The sequence below is a fragment of the Melozone crissalis genome, unplaced genomic scaffold (assembly GCF_028551555.1).
Source record: "Melozone crissalis strain CALT ecotype California unplaced genomic scaffold, PUWL_Pcris_2 ptg000069l_1, whole genome shotgun sequence".
Lineage (NCBI taxonomy): Eukaryota > Metazoa > Chordata > Aves > Passeriformes > Passerellidae > Melozone > Melozone crissalis.
In genome coordinates, this window is record NW_026535847.1 from 1,281,892 (window position 1) to 1,303,986 (window position 22,095).

General features: G+C 40.4%; 1 protein-coding gene across 1 annotated transcript in view; it reads right to left on the bottom strand.

Moving 5' to 3' along the window:
* LOC128946022 (guanine nucleotide-binding protein G(q) subunit alpha) overlaps positions 1-21,279 on the bottom strand; it is a 216,631-nt gene extending 195,352 nt beyond the window's left edge. Inside the window, exon 1 of the mRNA XM_054289965.1 lies at positions 21,144-21,279. Coding sequence (XP_054145940.1) covers positions 21,144-21,279 — 136 coding nt within the window. The remainder of the gene's footprint in view (positions 1-21,143) is intronic.
* Positions 21,280-22,095: the final 816 nt, after the last annotated feature.

The window sequence follows — 22,095 nt, forward strand, 5'->3', positions numbered from 1 at the left end:
AGGACTGTGCAATAACATTGTGCCAGGAGAATTGGCCAGCTATAACCTGGTCTGTTTGCTCAGCAGGGCAATGACCATCACAAAACTTTAATGACACACTTGCAGTTAGTGTCTTTGTAGACCAGGCAGCCCCGAACATCAGAAGATATTTTAAGAAACATATGCCAGTGTGGCAGGGACCAGTACAGATGGGGAACTGTTGGTCTCAACACAGACCCTATGTATTAAAACAAAGGGAGACAGGATTCTATTCCCCTAGAAGACAAGAAGACTATCCAGAAGCAGACAAACCAATACTTAGCCCAATGCATTTTGAAGTATTCCCTTAGATGAAAAAAAATTAACCTTCATTTTCCTTGCCTTGGAAAAGACAGCAACTAACTTGGACATGCTTTTCCCAAGGATTTTTTTGATCCACTACCATTTTTTCCATGAATATTGGAGGTTGATTTAAAGGGTATGAAATCACCATGCAAATCAGGTTTTCTATAGTGTGTAGATGATTTGTTATTAGCGAGTAGTGATGAGAATGCCCTTATATTACACTATAAATTTATTTGTTGCCCTAGTGAAAAGAGGACACCATGCATCTCCATCCAAATTTCAGCTGGGTCAAAAGAAAGTTAAATATTTAGGCTTTATTTTGGGAAAACAGCAACAGACTTAAGCAAAGAACCCTGTATTTTTGCCTAATTCGGTAGTTTGTTTTACTTGTTTTTGTAGTTTGCCTAAAACATTGCAACTTTCATTTTATAATTTAGCTTTACTTACTTAATTTTGCTTAAACTTTGTAACTTTTAATCTATAGTTTGGTTTTACCATATAACCAACATTCCTAGCTTTGTTTTAATTGCTATTAGCTCATACTGGAATATTGATAGCATGGGGCTGAGAAGATGAGCAAACCTTGCCAGCTGTGGCTTGATCACAATGACCTAAGACCTTCAGAGCACTAAATAAGTCAAAACCTGTCTAGATGAAAGCCTTAACTTTTGCCTTGCTGAGTGTTGAAGATTGCAATGCAAGTTGTTTTCGATTACCATCTGTATGGCACATTACCTTTGTCAAGTGGGCAGTTTGCTTTATCTCTCTCTTTGAGTGACCACATTCACACCTCCCTGGGGAGGGGACATCTGCTGATAACAGACTATTGAGTGTCACTGCATGACTGATAAGAACTATAACATCCCATTGTGAGATGCTCCGCCCAGAGGGAGGAGCCAAACATTGCTACCCAAATATTATCCAGAAGTTTTTGAAACACCGGCACGACTTTCTCCGCAGGATTCCCCAGAGGAACAGCAGCTGTCTCTTCTTCCACTGGATCTTCAGAGGAGGAATACACCTTCCTCTACAGATCTTCCTTGCTTCAACAGAACCACACCTGATACTTCAGGAGGACTGCAGCCACATTTCCAATTGGACTGCCACCAACACCCTGACCCACAGGGTGTCGGGTTGGGTTTCTGACTCTGTCAGTGTTGTTCTAGTGTACTGCATTGTTTATTTTATCCTTTTTTTATTTTCCCTAGTAAAGAACTGTTATTTCCTGCTCCCATATTTTTTGCCTGAGAGCCCCTTAATTTAAAATTTATAGCAATTCGGAGGGGTGGGGAAGGGTTTACATTCTCCATTTCAGAGGATGCTCCTGCCTTCCTTAGCAGACTCCTGTCTTTCCAAACCGAGACACTGAGTTTAATTTAATTGCATGAGTCTTATGTTACCAGATAAGAACTGCACAACTCAGCACAAGAGGAATTTGACATGTGCGCAAGTCTATAAGTTCAAACAGAAAACATTATGAGGAAGACTCTGGAATCAAATAAAACATCCTGAAACCTAAAAAAGGGGGATGCAGTTCCAAACAGTGGACAATAGGTGACTATCTTGTTCCAGGAGAACACAAAGGGCTAAATATCCAAGAAATCCAAGAAATATTAAATTACATACCTATTACGTAACAAAGGAAGACAGACTTTGGGCATGGTTTGAGGAATTTTTGAATATTACAATGTAAATAAACCTGAGGGAACAGTGCTTGAGAACGCGTGCTTATGGAAAGGACACCCCTAGCATGTTCTTGACATTGAGTAAAGAAATGCTTTCTTAACAGTTTAGGCTGTCAAGTGATTTTCTTTGAATCAAGAGAATAGATCTGGAAAGAATAGGTGGAAAATGACACCACATGAGGTGAAAATACTGGTGAGACAGTGTGTGACCCAAGCTTTGATGCCACAACAGGCACACAGATATGAACTGATCTTCCTAATAGCAGATAATGGAATCTTAAAAAGATATAACACCTTGAATCCAGCAAGCCTAGTGCCTCTACCTGATGATGGAGAACATCACCAGTGAGCAAATTATACATATCCCAAGTAAACCATGGACTGATTTAACTGATGTTCCTTCACATAACCCAGATACAGTTCTATTTGCAGATGGCCCATCCTACTACCTACAAGGGTAGTGATGGGCTGAGTGTGTTGTGGTGAGCCAGGAGCAGGTGACAGAAGCACAAAAACTCCCAGCAAGGATGAGCTCACAAGGAGCAGAACTAGTAGGTTTGATGCATGCAAACTACTACTACATTCTACTACATAGGAATGCAGACTCCGCTGAGGTGCTCAGACATTTGTCTGGACCCCTGGACCTACCTTTGTCTATTCCTGCACATGTATGGATCCAGCTCTACATGTGAAGAGACACAAAGAAACGTTCGGTCATCCCTGCCTCAGGCAGAATAAACTGTATATAAGTTAGCTGCTTGAAGCATTCGGGGTGAACCACTGGGGAAACGCTGTCACTTTGTCAGTCGGATCCTGGTTCACCCAGCGCCTGCACCCGGGGCTGACGCTGTCTTGGCTGTGGTGGTTTTTTTTCAAAATTCTATTTTTTTGTTAACGATCTAATAAATCTCTGTTAAATTTTAACTATAAATTTGGCTGCCGATTTGATCATTTTTAACAGGAGTGTGACTGCCAGAGTGGCTCCTGAATGGTCAGACTGGGAAGTTTCCTTAACATAGGCTAACAGTGTACTGAAAGAGTAGATTTGCTGATTAACTAGGTTCTTTTCAACACAGCCATACAATGCCACGAGTGGAATAAAGGCATTTTTGCCACCTGCATTTTTGCAAACTGCTGTAAATTTTCTTTTTCCCGTCACTTTTTAATAGCTATGTTTGTTATATTTTGTTTTCTTGATTTTTGTTACTTTCAATTTCTGAACTATTGCAACTTATTTCAAACAAAACTTTTTGTCTTATTCTTCATGAACATTTCTAAATTTATGAAATATTTATAAGCAATATTTTCTGGATTACTCTTCTGTTTTATTCATGCAAACTAGTTTGCAAAAATATATTATTTGTTCCATCTTCCAAGCAAGTCCTATAAATAGTATTTTTTAATGGAATTATGACAAGTTCCCCAATATATTAAAACGTGAAGCTTAGTTCAAGCATTTATGTCTGGGTAACACAAAAATCTTACTATTCCCAGCAAACATTTCTAGTGGAACATAAGTTAGTAAAAGCTACTGCTTTGGTACCTTTGTCTCTTTTCCATATCAGCCTCTAAATTGGGTGATAACAGCACATCTACAAGAGTAATATGTTCTCTCTACTCCCCCAACTTGAATATTTAGCATCAGTATGATACTTTTCCAAACAGAAAAGTTATTATATGAAAATACTTATTCATAGTGCTCACTTAAAAGCAAATTCCTGATCATTTAGAAACCAAATCATTCAGCAGGATCCAGGTCATAGTCACTAAATGGTTTAAAGACAAATAGAAATGTTTGTCCAAATATCTGGTGATTTACAACATAAACACACTATAAAGCAAATGGGGGAGAGATCAACCAATAAACCCCAACCAACAAAAACCCCAACAGCCAAAACCTAGATCAGCCTGAATCAGTGTTTTATTTGACAAATGATGGTGAGTGTGGATTCATTAATTTATCCAGGAACAAAATCTAGTGTCATTTCCAGCATTTTTCTGAAGAACTATAATTTTAGTGAGATTACTGTGAGGTAAATAAGGTCCATGATACTTATCATTGCAGAGATACTGTTAGCTTAAGAAGAAACACTCTTAGGTGACATTTCTGTTCACAATATACAATTGCAATAGTCTGCATTATTAGAAAACAAATCTACCTTGCTTGCTGACAGACTTTTAAGTCTGCCCAATTTCAGAACAAGATTTTGTGAAAGCATTAAAAGCTTGAATTTGCAATATCAATTGGTCAGTGAGGTTTTTAATTTAAAAAACACGCAGAGAGAATAATTTTCTCTCCTCTACTCTGAGAGAAAATGATAAGGGAATCAATTATTTCCTGTCTGGTTTCAAGTCATCTTCCTATAGATTTAATCTCTTCAATTAAATCACAGAATCATCATCCAAATTGGAAAACAGTGAGAAAGATCCTGACCTACAATCTCCAGAAAGAGTAATCATTAGTAAGGCAATTAAATTAAAAAGGAGAATGGCAGGAAGGAAAACCTTAATTTACAAATGCAAGCCTAAACCTTATTTCTAGATGTATTGGGTTTGTGTGGCAAGATTTTAGTAGCAGGGTTCTACAGGGGTGGCTTCTGTTCTCACAATGTGCCCTTTCCCCTGCCTCTTCCGATAACGGAGGAACACTAGGAGGGATTAATAGGAAAAATCCAAAGTCTGCTTGCCCTTTTTAGAAAATAATTGCTAAGAGCCAAGAATGATTAATTCAAGGCTAAAAATCTCCTATTTGTCAAGGTCTAACTGTCTTCAAGGATTTCACTGCCTAGTTATCACAAGGGCACTGAAAAGCAGTTTTACATTTAAAAAGGAACCTACAGGTAGATCTTGGCCTTTGCAAGATCTGACTTTATAGCATGCTTACATTAGTAAGTGTTGGGAAGGAAAGAGATGAGAATGTTAATTTCCCATGATCATTCTATTCTCTAACATTGTTCAGTACGTGTTTTCCCCTTTACCTCTCCCAATTACTATCCTTATCTCAAAATCATGATCTGAGTCACAGCACCAAAAAGACTGTAGTGGGTTGACCCTGGCTGGATGCCAGGGACCCACCAAAGCCTATCATCCCCCTCCACAGCTGGACAGGGGAGAGAAAATATAATGAAGTACTCATGAGCTGAGATAAAGACAAGGACAGATTACTCATTGTTTACCATCATGGGCAAAACAGACTAGAATTAGAGATAATAATTGAATTTATTCAACAAAATCAGAGCAAGATAATGAGAAGTAAAATAAGACCTTAAAAACACCTTCCCCCCACCCCTCCTTCATTCCCAGCTCTACCTCTTCCCCCTCAGCAGCACAGAGAGATGGGGAATGGGGGTTACAGTCAGTTCATCTTTCTGCTACTGCTCAGGGAGAGGAGTCCTTCCCCTGCTCCAGCATGAGGTCCCTCCCACAGGAGATAGTTCTCCATTAACTTCTCCAAGGCGAGTCTGTCCCATAGGCAACAGTTCTCCACAAACTGCTGCAATGTGGGTCACTCTTCCCTGGGGTGCAGTCCTTCAGGCACAGCCTGCTCCACTGTGGGTCCTCCACAGGGTCACAAGCCCTACCAGGAAACCTGCTCCAGCGTAGGCTCCTCTCTCCATGGGTCTGCAGGTCCCTGCCAGGAGCCTGCTCCACCACGGGCCTCCCACGGGGTCACAGCCTCCTCTCAGGCATCCACCTGCTCTGGTGTGGGTCTCCTCCAGGGGCTGCAGGTGGATCTTTGCATCCCTGTGGTCCTCCATGGGCTGCAGGGGGACAGCCTGCTTCACCATGGTCTTCACCATGGGCTGCAGAGGAATCCCAGCTCCAGTGCCTGGAGCACCTCTTGCCTTTCCTTCTCCACTGACCTTGGTGTCTGCATAGCTGTTCCTCTCACATATTCTCATCCTGCTCTTCACTGGCTGCAATTACATCTGTGCAATGCCTTGTTTGGTTTTTTCTTCTTCTCAAATATATTACCACAGATGTATTACCGCCATTTCTGATTGGCCCAGCCTTGGTGAGTGGCATGTCCATCTTGAAGCCACCTGGCATTGGCTCTGCCAGCCATGGAGGAAGCTTCCAGTAGCTTGTCACGTAAACCACCCCAATAGCCTTCCCATTACCAAAACCTGTCCATGGAAACCCAATATAGTTACTTAAAGGCTTTGTTTTGTGTGCAAAGGGAATTTGCTGGCAGTAGACTGAACCTCTGAGCACTGGGCAGAAAAGCTGAGTTTTTTATAATGATCAAACCTTATTTATCAGGAGGTGTTGGTACTGGTGTGGTATGAAGCTGACCACACTGGGGTTTATTACACCAGGTTAATTCTTAATGCCTCTTGGCTTACAGTCAACTACTTGAAGCTGCATTCTGCTTCAATCCTGTAGATGTTCAGAGCTCAGTTGAAACACAGACCTAGGCTATCTATTGGAGCCCGTAATCCAAAGTAACAAGATATCCTGCTGTCTACCCCACATGAAAGACTACTAGCAGAGGGTGCTATTCCCTGAGAAGTCTGCTGGCCTACTACTGCTGGAAGTCCTGAAAACTGCAGAACTAAGGTTTTCACAGATTTTCCTAAAGCAGCCAGTCATAGCGGCCCAGGAGTGTCTGCAAAATAATATTTTATAAATCCCTAGGCACACAAGGAACTGATAGGTGAGGAACAGCATAGTAAGATTCCAGCCACACTAATTAAATGTCTGGGTGAGCTGGTAATATAGCTCATACACATCTGCAAGATGATGCTGCAGCATGCTCACTGCGAACTCACTAGCCTCAAAATCCCTGCCCACCAAGCAGAACGAGTCAGGGGTTTAAAAGTTCTACTACACAAGGAAACTCATTTTCAGGGAGTACAAGAGCTCAGACTGCATGTGTCAGCGCTGGAGAGCAGGAGTCAAATCCCAACCATGCTTCAGCTATGTTTATTCACATCTGAAAATTATACATAACCTGCTAGTCACCACAAGCACGTAGGACAACATAGTCCCACAGGCTCCAAATCCTCATCTTGGTGAGATTGTCTGGCCATGTCCAAAAGCTAGACTATGATCAAAGAGAGAAGATGTACTGTAAGTGCTGGGGATTATAAATTTACTTTAAAAAATTACTTATAGAATATTAGAAATTAATTGGGTAAGTTTAAGCTTAATTGTAACTTACAGCTTAGCATGAGTAGGCTCTGCTCAAAACTTAGCAGAGGTGAACTCTAAAAGAACTCGGTCAGCATGAATTGCTAAGCAGGGGAGAAAACAGAGGAAGATTGAATACCTTCAGAGAAGGGTTGAGACCCTAGAGGGCCCCAAGGCTGGCCCAAGCTGGAAGATAAGAGCAGTTAATGGCCTGCCCAGGCAGACATGAAGAAAGAATCCAATGAAGTATTGGAAGACCCAGACCACAAATCACCATTGGATCAAGAGGCATGCCTGGGGCACGTGAAGATCAGGTGCACAGACTGTGAGGGTATGAAGGCACAGGATTCTTTGTTCGGGGTCCCTCTCTGGAGCCACCAGCTCAAGCTGAAATAAACCAACTCTGCCTCAGAAGCCAGGGTCTGAACTTTTCTTAAACAAACAGCAACTCAGATGGGATCCTAGGTCTTGCCTCTGGATCTGCCTGACTCCAAATATCCATACTGCTGGCAGACAGGTGAGTTCATGTGGGCTCTTTGCAGTGGAAGCTTTCTCTCTAGAATGAGTTTAAATTCTGACACAGAGGCAAGTGGGATGCAGGTTCAAATTCAGCATTCCAAGGAGGCAGGTTTGAGTCCAGCCTTACTCTAGAAGAGATGACAAGGAGTTTGTCTAAGAGAGTTTTAAGTCCTCTGAAAAATGGTACCTGTATTTTGGTAAAAAAGAAATTTGAAGTTCAAGTCACTGAAATTAGGTAAAAAGGAAATTTGGGGTTAGAGTTCTGAAACAAGGTAAAACTGGGGAATATGGCCAGAGTAGAGAAGGGGATGCCCTTGGCTGAAATCCTCCAGAATTGAAGAAAAAAATAAAACAAAACAAAAACAAAAGTCTGGAACAAAAGAACTGTTGAAAAAGTGTGCTATAGAATTGCATCAGGAGGAATGCCCATCTGTCACTACAAAAACAAGGATAAATCCATAGAAAACCTGGCCAGGCTGAGGTACACATTTGATCAAAACCATCAAACATCTTTAGGAATATCTTTAGAAAATCATCATTCTAATCATATGTGTTATTTGTTTATATGGGATAATTTGGCTTATGCAAGGAGAAAACCTAAAACAAAGTCAGAAAGCAAATGATGATTGCAATCACAGAACTAGTATCTGAAATAGGGATGTTCCTCCCTACACTGCAGCTGCTGCGGCTGTTTCACCCACTCTGCTTGCTTTTTCTTCTACCCCCTACCTTGGCAAACTGCAGCTGCTTTATCTCCTTCTGTCACTTTGCTCACTGTCCCTTCGCTTGCTCCTGCTCCTACCTCCCCGCTGCTGCAAAATGCAGAGTTGTATCCTACGTTCCTGCACATGGTGCCAAATCCCGCTGCTATGCAACGTAGGGTTCTGCCAAGTAGTGCCCCAGTGTTAGCATTTTACAACCATTATCTGTGGTCCTCAGGAGAATTAACAGCTTGGGGAAGTAAAATGCCAAGGCTAAGGGAGGATGTTGTTTAGAGCTGTTTCAAGTTTAAATGTATATATAAAGGCTCATGTGCTTTATTTTCAGCTTTTGTGAGATTGGATGTGGCACTCAGTACCATGATTTAGTCGAGGTGGTGTTAGGGCATGGGTTAGACTCGATGATCTTAAAGGTCTCTTCCAACCTAGTGATTCTGTGAATCTGTGAAATCTAGTATGGTGAAAGTGTAAACATGTAAAAAAATATTGAGTGTAGCCATGTTTGTATACGATGGAAGGGAAGAAAGGTAAAAGGTAGAAGAATGGAAGGTGAAAAGAAAGATAAAGGAACAGGAAGGGAATTTATTGGTGACAGTGTCGGCAAAAAAAATTTCAGGATAGAAACAAAGGATTGGAAATAGGAGCGTATGGGGAAAATGTAATAGCTGAGGACTCACCAGTGTGTCTCTTGGGAAGGGATCTGTTTCAGGCTTTGGATATAGAAATAAGGTTGGCACCAGAAGGAATAGATTTAATTGTTATGGGAATGAATGTGATAAAAGAAAAAATGTAAGAAGGTATAACCAGAAATTATTTTGGAATACCCTCAGAATTGAGAAAAGTCCCAAAGATATTGTGGAGCTGGATGAGCACAGATGTGGGACTACTAAAGTTGGCACGGTCTGTGTGGATAAAATCAGTGAGGTGTTAGAAGACCCCAGACCACAAATCACCATTGGACCAAGAGGTGTGTGCAAGGCACATGAAGAGCACGTGAAGATCAGGTGCACAGACTGTGAAGGTATAAAGGCACAGGGATTTCTTTGTTTAGGGTCTGTCTGGAGGCACTCAGCTCAACCTGTAATAAATTTTAATAAATTCAGAACCTAGGGTCTGAACTTTTCTTAAACAGTAAGCATCCCAGACCCTTCCACTTGCAGTTAAGTCCTGGAGCATTCAATTCCTTCAGGAGAACAAGAGCCACACAGCTGTTAAGGACAAACTTGGACCCTTTGCAGAAATTGCAGAAGGCCTTCTAATAGTCCTCTAAAGTCATTGTTTCTCAAGGTGTAACAACACTTTTTTCATATTTCACAGAAATGCTAAACAGCTACTGCCAACATTCACCAAGCATTGCTCCTTTCACAAAGACATTAATCTATAGTCATATTGTACTCATGAGGTAGACAAGCCATGAACACAGCGCATACAGTACATAAGAGAAGTCTGCAGGTATCCCAAGGGGTAGGTGCATATGGCTGGGATAGCTATTTCATTAATGTGCACTCTATTTGGATGTAAGTCCCTGACAACAGATGAAGGAACTTGCTTAACACAGACAATGACAGCAAAAGTGAACATATGTGAACATGTCATCTGTGAATATCCACTGATGATACTTCAGTTTTGCCAATAAACAAATAATTTCAATTATTCCAAATAATAAATATCTAAACATTCTACATTTATTAGCTTGGCATCAAATTTAAATGACAATTTTGTTACATACCAGGAGAAAAAAAACCCCCACCAGATCACCTAAAGGTAAATTCCTGGACAGGTAAAGAATATATGATAGAGCATCACTGGATGTATGTGGAAGATGGAGTTGCAGAATTTGGATAGTTCCCATTGTTAAAATGAAAAACATTCAGAAAGACAGACTGGACAAAGAGGCCAGAGTATTATTTCACTACTGAAAGAGAAGGATGAGAGGGAAAACAATAGTGTACTTATTTAGCAGAAAAAAATAAAAATAAGATTAAAATTGAACAAAGCATCAAATTAAAAGAGGAAATTTAACTGTCTACAAAAATGCTAGATGCATAGGTGGTAAACCCAAAAGCTTGCTAATATACAAATTAAATTTAAACAGGGAGATATAATCGAAGCAAAGATTTACATGAGTCAAAGTGCAGTGATTAACATTTCTGTGCTTCAAAACTGGCTTCTAGACAGCAATCTTTAAGGTTTTCACTTTAAAATCTAATAGAAAGAATTGACACAAAAGCTAGAACCATGTCAGATGACCATGTCACAGGTGATTTGACAAACAATTGAGTGGGGTTCTTTAAACAGTTTAATGAAAACAGGAGGAGGTAACAGTCTCCCAGGGCAACATAATTGATACTACAAGTCCCAGTCAAATGACATTGGAATGTCTGTATTTCAGAAATGATGATTTTCTAACACAGAAAAGCACCATACAGAAATACATCTTATGGTATGAAGAAAAAGAACTTGTGGCAGAACTGAAGTAAAAAGTAATTTTTAGAGTGTTATCATGACTTGATTACATTTATTATATGCAAGCAAAAAAAGTCCAAAACTAGTAGTACAAATACTTCATGTTTCATGAGAGATACTTGAACAAAACCTGACAGAATTAGGAGTGAGAACAGCTGCAATTAAATTTAAAATGGGAACAACTAAGAGACATTTCATAACATTTCATTAAATAGCTAGACAGCCTCAATTCCACAAAACAAGAAAGCATGAAAAACAGTAAAAGTAGTTTGAATAAGAGGGGATGTAAAGAGAAAGCTGAAATAGGCAAGTTAAAACCCTCAGAAGTATTAAAAATTGTTAAGGGGGAGGGAGGGAGGAAGAGAAGTCAAATGAATAACTAAGGGGTTCCAAAGACTGGGGAGGGGCTTTTTTTTGTTGTTTTCTAAACTTCATATTTTCGTGCAAAAAAAACCCAACCAAAAACTAAAAACTTAAAACTGCATTGGTCCTCTATTAAATGGATATGGTTCTTCATATTAACACCAAAAAATCCACATACAGTTTGCAAATATTTCTGTTTTGGTTTTAGGGAAACACAGATCATATTTAAAGTGACACCGAAAGAGTTTCCACTACAGCAGTTACTGAAGATGTTACAGAGCAGTTACTAAAGTTAGAACATTATCGTTACTCAGTAAGTCAGGACACCTCTTATCAAAAGGATAACTGATCAAGAAGCCCTTCTGTCATAAATCTTGAAATATCACCAAAAACCCCCAAAACCCCAAGGATGAGAATGGGATGTGGGAGAGATTGCATACCAAGAGTTCAGCAGTTACAACAGTTCTAGTGGTTTGGTTCATAAATGCAGCAGTTTTGAGGAACTAGGCTTCTGCTAAGCAACTGATTTGGTATCATACAACAAACAAACAGCACACATTCCTTCTTTAAGCAGAAAGTATTAAATTACATAAGAGAAAGTCCTCAGGCAGCTTTGTTTCTAACAGGATCCCAGTGATACCCCTATTCTGATAAGAAACTTAAATATCTTTTCCCATGAGATTAAAAAAATACCTCTTAACTTACTACTGACAATATCTGTAGGTATACAAAAGCTGTGAACTGGTAAATTACAAAGAGGATATGATGATGAATAACCTGTAAACCAGGAACAGGCAGAGACTGTGCTTCTGAATACAGGTAAATATAAGGTTAACTATATAGGAATAGAGAAAGCAGGTTGCAAATGGTCAATCAACCCACCCTGAAATGCAATTGTTTTGAAGAATATTTTAGTTATGGTACATAGCCATTTAAAGATGAATAGTTTGATGCCATAACTAAAAAGGTCATTGTTTTCCTTGTACAAATCTCAACAGTGGCATCTCAACTATCACAAGAAAAATTTTACTTCTGCCCTTGTAGCAAAGAATGTATACACCTCAGTGCTCATTTCTCATAGTCTGTAATTTAGAAGTGATGTTGGAAATGTTGAGAAAGATAACTATAAGAATGATTAAAGGACTCAAAAATTCACCCTACAATTAGCATTAGGAAATCAATTAATTTAGCTTCATAATCGATACAAAGATTAATTACTATCTTGGTCTCAGTTTCTAAGTGCCCATGGGTCATATATCTAATATCAAAGGTCAAAATATAACAAGTGACTAGAAGCAAATCCTGGAGAAATTCAAGGTAAGAACAGGACAATGTTTCACAGGGGAAAGTTATTTTTTATAACATACCAAGAATTGTGCAAGCATGTTGATCTGTAAGAGTTTTTAGCTCAAGAGTGCATTTTTTACCATTGTCTATCAAGATAAGGATCGTTTAACAGGTGAAGGAAAAGCTACACATTTAAGTAAAGCAAAATGAGGCTGTTTTGACACTTTTTGAGCCTCAGCATGTACAATGCTATTTAGGAAGATAAATGGCATTTCTCTTTCCTCCTTATTTCCCAGATCTTTTATTGCTGAGCACATCCTACCAGCCCCCCCATCCCCCTTAATGACTTGAGATCAGGGATGGGGGAAGGGAGGAGGAGGGGGCAGAGTGGGGAAAAAAAGGATAAAATCTTAGCACTGTGAAAGCACTGCTCAGCAATAGCCAAAACATTGATGGTATCCACACTGGTTTAGTCACAAATCCAAAACACAGTATGATACAGACTGCTATGAGGAAAATTAACTCCATCCCATCCAGATATAGCACTGAATTTTTATTGCTAGCATTGTCCTGGTCTATGAGATGAAGTGACATGCCTAATACTTAGTAAAGCAAATATCAGGGTTTAGAAAAAACAAAGTCCCATATTAGATCCTCAGTTTCCCAAGCCTGATAGGTTCCTAAAACCACCTGATACCTTTCTCAGCATTCATGCATTTGAGTTTTTCTGGCATTATAAGTTAGCATTTGCTGCTACAGAAAACTTCTGTCTTTCTGGCTGAAACCCATTTACCCAGAAACATGGATAGAAGTAGTTTCAGGAATTCTTATCCAATGTTCTCTAACACGACCAAGAGAATTAACATTCAGATTAACAATTTAAGAGTATAAACTGGGAGAAGAGCAGCTAGAGAATAGCCCTGCTGGGGGTGAAGGTCAGCAACAGGCTCAATTGAAGTCAGCAGTGTACCCCGGCAGCCAAGAGGGCAAAACACATCCTGGGATGCATCAAACACAGCACAACCAGCCGGTCAATAGAGGTGACTATCTCTCTGTATTTAGCATTGGAGTGGCCTCACTTGGAGTACTGCATGCACTTCTTTACCCCACAATTAAAAAAGGATTTGAAAGTCCTTGAAGTGCCCTCAGAGGAGGGCAACAAAGCTGGTAAAAGGGCTGGAAGGCATGTCCTGTGAGGAGTGGCTGAGGACTCTGGGTTTGTCTAGTTTGGACAAATGGAGTCTGAGAGGCAACCTCATGGCTCTCTGAAGCTTCCTGAGGAGGGGAAGTGGAGAGGGAGGTGCTGATCTCTTCTCCCTGGTATCCAGACAAGATCACAGAATATGCTGAGTTGGATGAGACCCACAAGGATAATCAAGTCCAACTCCCAGCCCTGCACAAGACCATCCCCAAGAGTCATACCATGTACCAAAAGCATTGTTCAAATACTTATCAAACTCTGGCAGGCTTGGTGCTGTGACCACTTCCCTGGGGAGCCTGTTCCAGTGCCCAACCACTCTCTGTGTGAAGAACCTCTTCCTAATATCCAACCCAAATATGCCCTGACACAACTTCAGGGCCTTCCCTTGGGTCCTTTCACTGATCATCACAGAGAGGAGATCAGTGTCTGCCCTTCCTCTTTGTTGTAGTGCATTTTTATACTTTGTAATACTTTGAAGTAGTTTTGTTTTGTATCCCCATATTTTTCCCAAATGGTTTATCCCAAACTGTACCCCCCTCCCTTTACCTGTGTTATCCCTCTCCCGGCATGAGATCATCCCCAAACCCCCACCCTGGCTCTCTGTCAATCACTCAGCATCCCATCCCTGCATCTAGAAGTTTCAGTCCAGGTCATCAAGTGATTAGCCAGAGGCTAGGGGTCAGCCCCCCAAGCCTTGCCCCATACACTGTCCTATATGTCTATCCCCCAGTATATTTCCCTTAGGGTCACTTATTGGTTGGTAAAATGTTATCTACTTTTGGTTTCCACCTCCCTTTAAATGTAACCTTGGCACATCTCCCGGTGCTCTCGGCAGGAGGCCCCCTAAGGTGCAGGAGCTCCCCTGAGCCCCTGAATAAAACCTTGGATTAACCCCTGCTAAGAGTCAGCACTTTATCTTCTACCGATGTCTCTAGTGTCTCTTCTGCTGCAAAGGCAACTAGCCTAGGTGCCCTCAGCACCCTTGGGGCACGAGAGAGTGTCTCCCTGCTGCCACCCCCCCCCTCCGGTGTCTGCTGACTCAGGACTGGCCAAGGGTTACTGAGAGGCTCACAGAGGGACCGAGACACCTCTTCCCCTCACAAGGAAGCTGTAGACTGCAATGAGGTCTTCCCTCAGTTTCCTCCAGGCTGAACAGACCAAGTGACTTCAGCCGCTCCTCATATGGCTTCCCCTCACCATCTTCATTGCCCTCCTTTGGACACTCTCTAGTAGCTTTATAGCTTTCTTATATTGTGGTGACCAAAACTGCATACAGTATCTAAGGTGAGGCTGCCCCAGTGCAGAGCAGAGCTGGACAATCACCTTCCTTAACTGGCTGGTGATGCTGTGCCTGATGCACCCCAGGGCACTGCTGACTCGTATTCAACTTTCCATTGACCAGGACTCCCTGGTCCCTTTCTGCAGCACCGCTCTTCAGCATCTAATTCCCAAGTCTGTCCATACATCCAGAGCTGCCCCATCCTCAGTACAGAATCCAGCACTTTCCGTTGTTAAACTTCATACAGTTGGTGACTGCCCAGTCTTCTAATTTGTTGAGGTCTCTCTGCAGGGCCTCCCTGCCTTCAAGGGAGTCAACAGCTCCTCCCACTTTTGTATCATCTGCAAACTTGCTTAGTATCCCTTCCAGTCATGCATCCAAGTAATTTATGAAGATGTTGAAGAGAACTGCCTTTAAGATGGAGCCCTGTGGAACCCCACTAGCGATGGGTCAGCAGCTTGATGTTACCCCATTCACTATAACCCTTTGTGCCTGACCCATGAGCCAGGTGCTCATCCACTGCATGACATGCTTATCCATCTGTGTGCTAGTATCATTCTGGACAAAATGTCTATGAGAGGATGTATGGGAATGGTCCAAAGTTGCACCAGGGGAGGTTTAGACTGGACATTAGGAAGCGTTTCTTTAGCCAGAGGGTGGTCAAACGCCAGAACAGGCTTCCCAGAGATCTGATCGATGCCCCAAGCCTGTCCATGTTAAAGAGGCATTTGGACAATGCCCTTAATAACAGGCTTTAATTTTTGATCCACCCTGAAGTGGTCAGACATTTGGACTAGATGATTATTTTAAGCCCCTTCCAATTGAACTATTCTATTCTCAAATTTAGCATAAAAAAAAAAAAAGAAAAGAACCCACAGATATATATTGTTCCTAGAACTTCCCTGGGAACTTTGAAAACTTTTCAAACTGTGGTATCACTTAGACTTGTGCCCTTCAGTATCTTATTTCTTTGCACAGTGTTAACACAATACTTAAAGCCTGTTGCTCACTTACTTCTCTGATTTTAAGAATACTATTTATATGGCTTCATAGTATTTCCAATATTCAAGTGCTTCCTCAGTTTTTATTTTACTTTGTTGCTCTTGATTCTTGCAAGTTACTTTTTAAATAAGTAGAGCAAATAACAGTTGAATGTTGAAAAATGCCCCATAATTTTATTAGCAATGGCCGCATGCCATCTTGTTCAAGTATGAGAACACATTTCCTGAGTATTAATCCATTCAGCAGAGCAAGAAACACACATCTACCTTATCATGCTCTCCCTTCCTGGAATTAATTTTGCACATTGTCGTAGTACTTCAAAAGAAATGCTGTCTCTTATTAAATTACCACTGCCTTTACACACCAAACAATTTGAAGTAGCTAAAACCAGAAATATTTCTAAACATTACAATATATACCCCAAAGTCCCTTCTCAAGAGAGTCCTCTGTTTTATCATGTTTCCCTCTCATACAAATTCAATAATGTTTTTAAAAGGAAGTACAAATTTTGGGTCCCTTGATTTTTTGACATATGAGCAAAACTAAGTCAGAATTTTTTGAGTATTGAGGTTCTAAACTAATTTCCATTAACTAAAGTAGATAACTTATAAAGAATCTTCTTCTCGGTTATTTTGTTTTGATTTTCCTCCTTCTTTAAAAGAGCTGAAAATAAAATATTCATTTATCACGCATTAAAAAATTAATATGCTCTTTTCCAGAAAATGTGAAGTCATGATATCACATAGATATCAATATGATGATTTATGTTTTCCTCAAAAAGTTATTTTTATAAACGAATGTATATGTCTATATATATAAGATAGATCAGTGTTTGTCATCCAGAATCAAATTACATAACTTTAGAAACAGCTTCTCCAAATTAGGATATAGTTACCAATCTAGTTTCAACATACATCATCAAGATATATATTATTTGCTTGTTATCTAATCATAAATACATACTGTTGTAATTACCTAAACTTATTTGCAAGTGTTCAGTGCAAATATAAGTATGGATCAATACAAGACAATAAGAAAAGGTTGCAATGCTCTTTCAAAATAATTACATTTTCTGCTTTAATGAAGAGCAAAGAAAATAGTCAATTAGGATATGCTAATCAATACCAGCATTTTTAAATTGTGTACAAAAAATCCTAAAACGTGTAGTATCAGTTTATCTACTTATATAAGTAGATGAGACTATTGGCATACATATTTCAGATTACAGCAGAGAAGGAAGATTGATTGTTGGCTTGACGGGCCCACTTCCTCTTCAAGGTTTTTGAAGTCTAAGTCTGCTAATTTACAGAGTTCTGTACACAAATCTTTCATTCAGCTACCACAGGTATACAAATAAAACCCTACAACATATATATATATATCCTATAGGTTTGGAAAACAAACAAAGTTTTCCACTCAAGACTAGTTGAAATTCATGCTAAATTCAAATGGCTTACTTCCCACCTGTTTTCTTTGGTAACATATAGATAATGAAAAGATACTCATATTTGACACCTCGCTTCACTGATTAATCTCCAATACCTAATTTTGCCAAAATTTATAGATATTGCTGACTATTTTCTTAGATACTCCTGAAGAGAAAATAATGCATAACACAAATATATACAGTCTACAGGCATATTATGATCAGTAGTGAAAGCTTATGGCTACAAACTAACATTTAAGCCCAAACATTGCTTTCTGAGACCAGGTATAACTTCCACTGATGACCGTCAAAATTATATACATAGAAAAGTTAGATCACATGCCTCTTGCTACTTAACAATAAATACGTACATACATGCTTAAAATATAAGCATGCAGAATACTGTACATTGTTCAGTGCATACCCATATAAAACACTAAAAACACATGACTTTTTTGTACTATAGCAACATACGTATTTACAATGGCAAAAAACAAACGCTAACAACTTTATGCTCTGGAGAACAATCATAAGGTTTTACAAAATGTTCAGTAGTAATGGAATACAGAAGAATTTCAAAAATACAGGAGATAAAAATCAAATCAGTGGAAGACTGAATTTGCTTCAAAGTACATTAAACATTGCAACCAACTTGTGCTAGCTGAACTATTTTCAGTGTATATGCTAGAGTTTTCACTTTTTAGAATTACAATAGTAAGAGAGACTTTGTTTAATTTTTTACAGTAGATTAAAACAGGACAATGATGTTCAATGCAGCACCTAAAAGTGGTATTTTAATGTTTAATCATGGAGGGAGTTTATTTTTTAACTAATAATTTAAAATAATCTTACCATGCAAAAAGTTTTCCAGAAATTGCTTTCAACATTTTAAACTCTGATCTCATGAAAAGTAAAAACATATCATTAATACACAAGAAAGGTGCACACAGCATAATGTGTCACACAGTAACAGTAACCAACATAGATGGGAGGGAAATATTTCATTTTGCAAGGAAATACTATAATTTCTACAAGTAAAGGAGGGAAAAATATCCTCCATTCTGACACAGAACTTTACTTTATATTTGCTATAGATGTGCATTTGTATGTATGTCTAATTTTTAAACGAGATCAAAAAATACGGCATAGACATGCTCATTTGTTCCTTAAAACCTTTTGATTTAATACCTTTTACTTCACACTTGCAACAAGTTCAAAAAGCACATGTGGTCAGTTAACTGAGCTCAGCTTAAGCTGCATTTTCACCTTATCATCAAAAGGATATACCTTTTGTTCCATGTTCAAGAGCCTTTAACCCATTTAGGCTTCTAAATCCAAGAACACTTTTCAATGTGGGACTGAGAAGTTGGCACTTTTTTTAAAAGTTTGCCTTACATTTACATAAAATAAAGTTAAGCACTACTGTTACTTTAAGTTTTGATGACTAAAGATACTTAACGGCACGGTAAAGGTCAAGTCAATTTAAAAAATGGATGGCAAACAGCTACAGACATTTCCCAGTTTCCTCATTTTAATTATTATTTTCCTATTTTTAAAATGATTTTCTCCATTCTAACCATATGAATTACCCAAACAAATAACAAAAGCTTAAGAACTGAACCAATTATTAGGCTGGAGAGTGACTGAAAGTACTGTCAGATACCTAAAAGAAATACACTAATTAAAACAAATTTTTAGAAACTTTGAGTTTTGGTTTGTTTGGGGCTTTTTAATAAATTGAAACTTGAATCTCTATCCAACCCTGTGACTTCAACAGTGGTTTACTGCTATACTGCATTTTACAGTATTAACTGTTTAACAGCTACATGTGCACAAACACTTTCAATCAAATGTGACTGCAATTGACAAAGTACAACACGAAAAATGTGTACACAAGAACAATTTCTATACTGATTTCTACTCAAATGCAGATATGCTATCAAGTATGAAGCAGAATATTTACCTCAGTTTCATGTACATCATGCTTAGACGTTCAGAAGCACAGTTTATACAGACAGTGATATATGAAGAAAACATTCATACAGGCAATCAGTGTGTTTTCTTCTAAGTGATGGCTTCTTGTCTATTTGCTCTGAAAACACTTTATTTCATTTGTTATAAAAGTAATGCCACAAATAGGGCTTAATCTACCATTACCATACACTTACCGTTACCAGTGGGTGGATCTTATAAAACAATACTAGATCTGTACTACTGACTGTGGAATCAAATCTCTGAATTCCTTCTCTGTGCAGTATATGTTGGTACCATTCAGTAAGTTTCATGCATTTTTAAAAACTTGGGAGAAACCTCTAGCATTAATGCAAGACCAGGAAATGCAGCAACAATTTTGACCCAAGTAACAAGTCAAACATCAACTGCCTCTCCTGCAGCAAATGCATATAGTTAAGTAATTATACTTGAACATCCATAAAATTTTTGAAATGCAAGCTATCTGTCCTCTATTTTATCTTGGTTTTGGATCTTGAAATAGCCACAGCACACACTTCCATCAACCCAAAATTAGGCCGAAATGAGACAGAATGTTATTACTGGTAGCATTGTTTCTGTCTCCACCCCTCCTTTTTCTACATCAGTTAAGGATGCCAATACCTTTCTCCATATACAGGAGACAAGCTGTATTATTTAAAGTAGAAAGTAACACGTTCATAAGCAAGCATTAAATTAGTTCCTTTTAAATCACCTTAGTGTAAAGGCAGTTTATTTCCCCAATATAAATAATTACTTTCATGTACCTGACCCAAGACTAAAGTCTTTGGCATAAACATCCCACATCCACTTGGAACATTCCCATACACCCAAATACTGGTGCAGACATATTTCAAGGCCTGCTAGTCTACAACAGAAGCCGTATTACAAGAACTGCAGAGTGTAGTAGAGCACCTCATATACAAACAAATGTGTTTTAATTTAAAAAGCTTATTTTAACACAAGCCAAATTCCTATTAAACAAACATTGCCTTTGCACACTCGTGGCTCTAAAATAACAACCTGTTTTAAAGATAAATGAAACTATAGATTTTACTTCTTGGAACAGTGGGTGAATTCCAAAGGTCTTAAAGATCCTGCTATCCACCAGTATACTTTAAGGTTACTTTTCACCTTCACGGATGCATCTTGGTCTTTATGATTTTTTTCTCCTTTTGCTTTAAAAGTCAGTCTACAATCTGGGCATAAGCCCCTTATCCTATTTTGCCTCACTGAATAAAAATCACAATGAAAAAAAATGCAACTGGTGACCCAGCAACCTAAGACTCAGAGAACAATGCACCAGAAATCTGCAAAACAATCCCCCTGCAAGTTCTTTCATTCATCTGCTTCCTTATCATCACTCTCCTATACACATCATCGCCGATATTCCCCCAACACCCCCTCCACTGACCAGCTATCCTTTCCCTTTCCATTTTGGAAGGACGGGTTCCCGACCATATCAAACCCACTCAGAGTAACCACGGTTATTTACCCAGCTATAAGCGCCTCGGCGAAGCCTGCACACGAGCACGCGCACACAACGCGGTGGCGGAGGAACGACGAGCGGTTCACTGCCACCAGCTCCACGGCCGCCCCGCGGTGAAGGTGGCAGGCGCCTGAGGAAAACCGAACCAACCACGCCATATAATGTACTGGGAGACCAGCCGGACAGGGCCCGGGACAGCAACGTCTGGGCTGCACCCCAGCGGCGCTTAAGGCGTGTGTGCTGATGGTGGCCCACACTCACCCAGCAGCAGCAGCTTCAGTTCCCGACGGGCGTCCCGCTTGTCCCGGCGCAGCTGCCGCTCGATCTCGTCGTTGATCCGCCGGGCTTCCTTGGCTTCCTCGCTCAGGCAGCACGCCATCATGGACTCCAAAGTCATTCTTCCTAACTGGTTCAGACACAACCCCCACCCTAAAAACGCGCGCGCACACACACCCCACCAGAGCACCAGTCCCGGGGGACAAGACGCTCTCTACCCGGAAGTCCCCACCCGGGCACTGTAGGGCAAGTGCAGCGAGCTGCCTCGATGCCACTCACAGATAAAGAAAAAGCGGGCCCCCAGCAGCACAAATCCCCCCGTTCCCTGCCTCAAATAGTCGCCGCTTCCAGCTCCTCCTCTAAATTATGCACCAAGCAACATGAAAACATCCCCCACTGCAGCCGTGGCGGCAGCAGTGCTTTCTTCGCCAGCCAAACTGCTCGGCACAAACACCCCTCTTCCTCCTCCCCTCACTACTACTTCTGCCTCTGCTACCGCTACCACCACCCGAATATCCCTCGCAAACTACACCCCCGCCGCCCTCCGAAATAACCACCCCCCACAGAAATGCTAATGTCCGTTAATCCCTCCCCTCCTCGTCAATTACGCTTCCCTGTTGCTCCTTCTGTCCTAAAAAGCGAGAGTTCGGCTCCTCCGAAAGCGGGTAAAGCCGCTGCCCGGCAAACTCAGCGTGCGCCTGGCGGGCGAACTTCCTTAAGGTGAACCTTTTTTCCAGGCACGGTCGCTCACCCCTCGCGCGAGGAGAACTGCTGCTGAAGAGCTGTCGCGGCTCGTTCCTGCCCTGGTAGTAAGGGAGAGAGGGAGGACCAGTAAAAAGGGCTCCACCAGAAAGGAAGAGAAGGCAGGTGGGGACTAGAGCATGAACACTGTGAGCCCAGCTGGACGGGCTTTTCAATGGCTTGTCTCTGCGGGCGT